General features: G+C 42.8%; 1 protein-coding gene across 1 annotated transcript; it reads left to right on the top strand.

Moving 5' to 3' along the window:
- Nucleotides 1–1075: 1075 nt before the first annotated feature.
- Nucleotides 1076–2974, top strand: T265_12446 (hypothetical protein; the record flags this gene model as incomplete). The annotated part of the gene is made up of 1 exon (XM_009163862.1): nt 1076–2974. A coding segment is annotated over one exon (1899 nt), but the record flags the coding sequence as incomplete, so codon positions are not given.
- Between the last annotated feature and the right edge of the window lie 1868 nt (nt 2975–4842).

The raw sequence follows: 4842 nt of genomic DNA, 5'->3' as shown, positions 1-4842 counted from the left end.
TTGCCAACATGAAGAATTAGCCTTCCGATCATTGGCAAGTGAACAAGGTAACCCGAAGAAACTTTCAGTTAAAGCTTCCCTATGGTTTTAAGGCAAAGGTTACTCCTCAAAGTTATGGTAATTCTGTTAAACTGTTTTTTTCCCAATCGATTCCACCGTTTTATCTTTATGTTTCGCTTTTCTTATGATTGATTCGATGGACTAATCCAATTCGTAATGCAGAACCCGCTGCTTAGTTGAGGTAAGAGCTCACAAGAAGATCACTTTAATTATGTAGGAGGCTTCCTAAAACTTTCGGATCTTAGCTCTATAAGGTGGAATTCGTTTGGAGGGATCTCCATATATGGGGTTGTTCTGAAATGACTTTGTTCCCTTCCGGTATGGGTACGCATCTTATTTCATCCACTCAATCAAATTGCCAGAGTTTATCTACGGTGTAAATTTCCAAAACGTTGGTTGGTGCGAGGACAGGTGATAATTTAGCGCGATAGATACGGCAAATGATGGGAAGAGGATTGCCGCTTTCATTGCACATCTTAGGTTGAAAACTTATTCCTCATTAATATGCTTGGAGTGAGCTTACCCAACGGAAGTGGATACTTCAGTGAGTCAGGAAAGAACTGACAGCTTATCAGATGCTAAGTAGAATGCGTGAAAAAGCTAGATCAGCTTTCATAATGGCACAGAAAATTCAAGGCAGTAAAATAAAACTGTCACTTTCACCAAGTAGGTGATTCACTCTGTCGATCGGTGAACTGTTGTCTTGCTGTTGGGAATATTTTAAAGGTTGTTTGTACGACTGAAACATGGCCTAAGGCTAGTATGCATGAGAACATTCAGACATGCGTATCAGCTTCTTCAAGCTCCACATGACTGTGGTTTTGAACCAACTACATCGATCGATATATCAATATTCCTCACTTGTAAAAAGTTCAGGTGCACGAACAGGAGTGCGTTATCGGCCCAAAACCCTGCATACTTAGGGCTACTCAAATCATCAACCAACTACTTGAAACAAAAGCATATTACCGCGTGGTAATTGTTTACGGAAAAACTACCTAGCATACACTGAAAAATGGCACAAATACGACATGTATTTACTGCCTTGAAAACCGTTTCCAGACAATGTGCACCGAATCCGAACAATAATAATAACCACACACTATTTCGACCTCTGGACATCTCACGTGCTCCAACTCCAAATATGCTAGGTTCCGGTACACAGTGTGGCAGTGCGCTTGCCACGGAAATCGACTCCTACCGGCGTCGAATTCAAACACTTCTTCATTTCTTTGACTGTATCGCTCAACACTGGTGGGATCACTTGTATCCATACAAGCGGAATTTGATTAAACGTCCTAGTAAAAGTGCGGACGAAGTACGTTCTTATCGAAGCCGTCTTCTGGCTCGCTTGAATAAATTTACCATGCGAACAGTTGTACCTGCAGCTTCTGCCATTGCCACAATGGAAGCACATGCTAGCGTCAAGGTACTCCCATCCAATTTGCTTAGCCCGTTAGCTGCAGACTTCGCACATGGAGAAATTCCATCCATTGTGGACAATAGTGACGTGCTACTCCAAAAAGCATGTCACCTTGCTCGTCGAATCAGTGATATTGAAAAGCTGAAACAGCGGCTAATACTCTCTGCCCTTACCTGGATCACAAGTGACGGGCGTGATCTAACAGTGCGAGCTCAGAGAATCGCGCTCCTTGCACGCCATGCTGAGCCATGTTTGATTGAACACTTTTCCGGAGTACGTGCACTTCTAACTCATTACTACCGTCCAAGGGTTCTCGTGCAAAAAATCAGTGACAAAGCGAGCTCCTCAAAGTTCACCTCTTCCTCTCGAGTAGAGCCTATTACAGCTGCCAGACTAACCTCGACGAATGAAGAGATTGTTCGTGCGATTGAGGCTGTATTCCCCAAAGGTCACCACCATCTAACATTCACATCAACTATAAATCCAGAGACATTTGGAGACGAACTTCGTTCGTCAGTAGACCGTAGCGTGTTATCAGATCCGATAGAAAACGGAATCCCTACCGCTGATGCAATAATTGCATTCCCCAACCTAGCCCTAACAAATGATGATGTGGAACTGAACCCAGCTGCAGTCAAACTACCGATTCTGCCTAGTATTGTATTAAATCCATTGTCTATCGATACTAGCCAGCTCGACTGGCTAAGCTATCAAATAAACCAGCGTGAATTTAATCTTCATGTCTTGAATACGGAAGAACCGGAAGGTGACCCTTACCGTCCGACAGACTCCCCAGTTTTTCCTAGAATTAAGGACCTGGAAAGTTATTCGCCTGATCAGTCCGAATACAATGAACCAAAACTTCAACGGGGTGACTTTGAAGAGCCTATTTGGGGGAACAGAACTCCGATCACAACACCCTATTCTAAAGAACCATTGTGGTCTCCCAGTTCAAGAGAATCAGAAATCAGCGAAATTGATGAATCGAGACCAAGCTCTACGTTGCTTCTCCACGAGAGGGTGAAACAGATGGACGATCGGACCTCTGCCTACGAGTTTACCATTGGGAAGTTATCTGAAGAGAGTAATAAAACAGGTTTTCTTGCCGCACCTTCCGCTCCGTATGGTGAAAACGCAACTGGATCTGAACGTGAAAGTCTCACACTAAAAAGTGAATTTAGCGCCGGTTCAGTCCATGGGACAGAGACACGATCTATCGTTGTAACCAGTCCCTGTGGTGAAGGAGAGGAGTCACAGATCAAACCCACGCACTCCATGGAACATAAACATCAGAATAGAGAAGATGGAAAGAGTTGGAACAGATCTGTTGTGAATGCTAAGAGTGCCTCAATCGTGAACACAAGACGGGGCAAGACATCTAAGGCATCTGGTAACATGGCGAAGAGGAGCACAATGGAGGGTAAAAAGACTGTTAAACAGCTGTGTAACCGAACTGCCCGTCTGTCCAGCTTACGGGATTTACAAGCCTCGTGATGAGAACGACTTTGTTACGGACGCAACTAGGAATGAAACGAATGCTTGTTTCCATTCTCGGTGTTCTACTTCTTAATTTGAATGCGGCAAACAGATTAGTTTATTTCTATAACTGCTATTTATTGAAAAGAGGTAGTGTAGGCTTGACGGCAGAACTTCGTTTATTCAGCAGTGGTGAGATAGTCTACTGGTTAAGATGCAAAGTTACTGAACGGAATTTCCGTGGTTCGAACCCAACCTCAGTCTCTTTACTGCTTCTGTCTAGGCTTGGGTCACCTGGTATTAGCTCAGCCCCGTGCTTCATTCGGGCGGCATGATAGTTTTGCAGTGAAGGAATGTTACAGCTGAACTATCATCCTCTTTGGTTTTATGTTTCCAATTTGAGAGTTTTGGACCACAAAAAAATTTGGTTCAGGTATATAACATGGAAGCAAACATCTGAAGAGGCTACGATACTGGTGTCATTACTCAATAGCTGTTTGTTGTGAATCACAAAGGCAGAGGAGGTAGACCCGTCCATTACAAAAGAAAGGAGTGGACTGGTTTCCGATCGTTCGCGTCAGTCGTCTCACTAAAAGCCTAAGTGGAGAGGTGTTCCGTTTGTAGGGTGGGGAAAACACTGTTTAAAACTCAGCTATTCAGAAATAAACGGCACTTTGGTGCTATTTTCTTACTGGCCTATCGTGTGGTGTCCACAATTCCGAGTAGGTTACTTTGATATCAGTCGTATCAGGTTATTAACGGACAAATTCATGGGTTTTAGTCTGGTCCGTTCGTGGCATATGATTCTACGGTCTGCCCGCACTTCTAACACATACTGCAAATTTGTTGATCAACTCACTTTGTCCGGTAGCCTGTTCCATGAAGAGCTAAGTCCACTGTCCCTTTTAAGCTTCATTATATTTATTGGTATTATTATACCCAAAATTAAATAACCCCGTCTTGTTCACTGGCCAGAGCGCTAAATTATGCTGTCTATCAAAGCACCAGACCTCAAAGTAGACTTTTTGTCAAACTAACAATAAGATTCTGCTGACGCGGAATTGTTATAGGACGAAGTTTCTCATATAACAGGGCAATAATGATGATGACTGATCATTCATTAAAGCCTTCTGAAGTGAATAAGCTATTCAGTGTTATTCGTGTAGTTTGCATTCGTAAATGAAAACTAACCGGTTTAGATAGTTTACTTTCAATCGCGAAAATGATTGTCAAACCACTCGACAGTTATCTCTCTTCAATTACCAGGAGAATAGTTTATAACCTTAACTAACACGGAGTAATCCCCGACTATTCAGAAAAAGCTTATACATCAGTATATATATATATATATATATATGTATATATAGTACCCCAACACTCAGCAATAAACAGTATTTTATGCATATCCTCAGACACGAAACTTGGTATCCTTGCGAACGAAATTTACGTGGTAAGCCTACAATTTCTTAGTGTCTGTAAGAAAGAATCACTGTAACGGTCAGCGTCATCATGAATAGCATGACATCATTATTCAACACTGGTACTTCGCTACGGTACAAGCATGATTTATTTGAAAGCCTTGTTGTGAAGAAAAGAATAAAGGTGGACGGGGGAAGGGACTGCTGGTTTACTACAACTACTCCGAGGCACCTCGAAGATGCCTCCAGACACTCATTCAGGCAATCCGGACAGAAAGTGACCACAAAACACCACTGATTTTGATTAGCAGCCATATCTCGCAGCATCTCCAACCAGCCGCAGTGGAGATCACGAGGTCCCCATCCTGGTAGACCAGTAGCACCGATAGCACCCAAACTTAAGTGATGAATTAGACGAGCTAAGTACACACATAGTACCCTTCTGGCCTACAGTTTCGAAGAAAA

Source organism: Opisthorchis viverrini (assembly GCF_000715545.1).
Source record: "Opisthorchis viverrini unplaced genomic scaffold opera_v5_1, whole genome shotgun sequence".
NCBI lineage: Eukaryota > Metazoa > Platyhelminthes > Trematoda > Opisthorchiida > Opisthorchiidae > Opisthorchis > Opisthorchis viverrini.
This window is presented reverse-complemented; position numbering and strand designations above follow the sequence as displayed.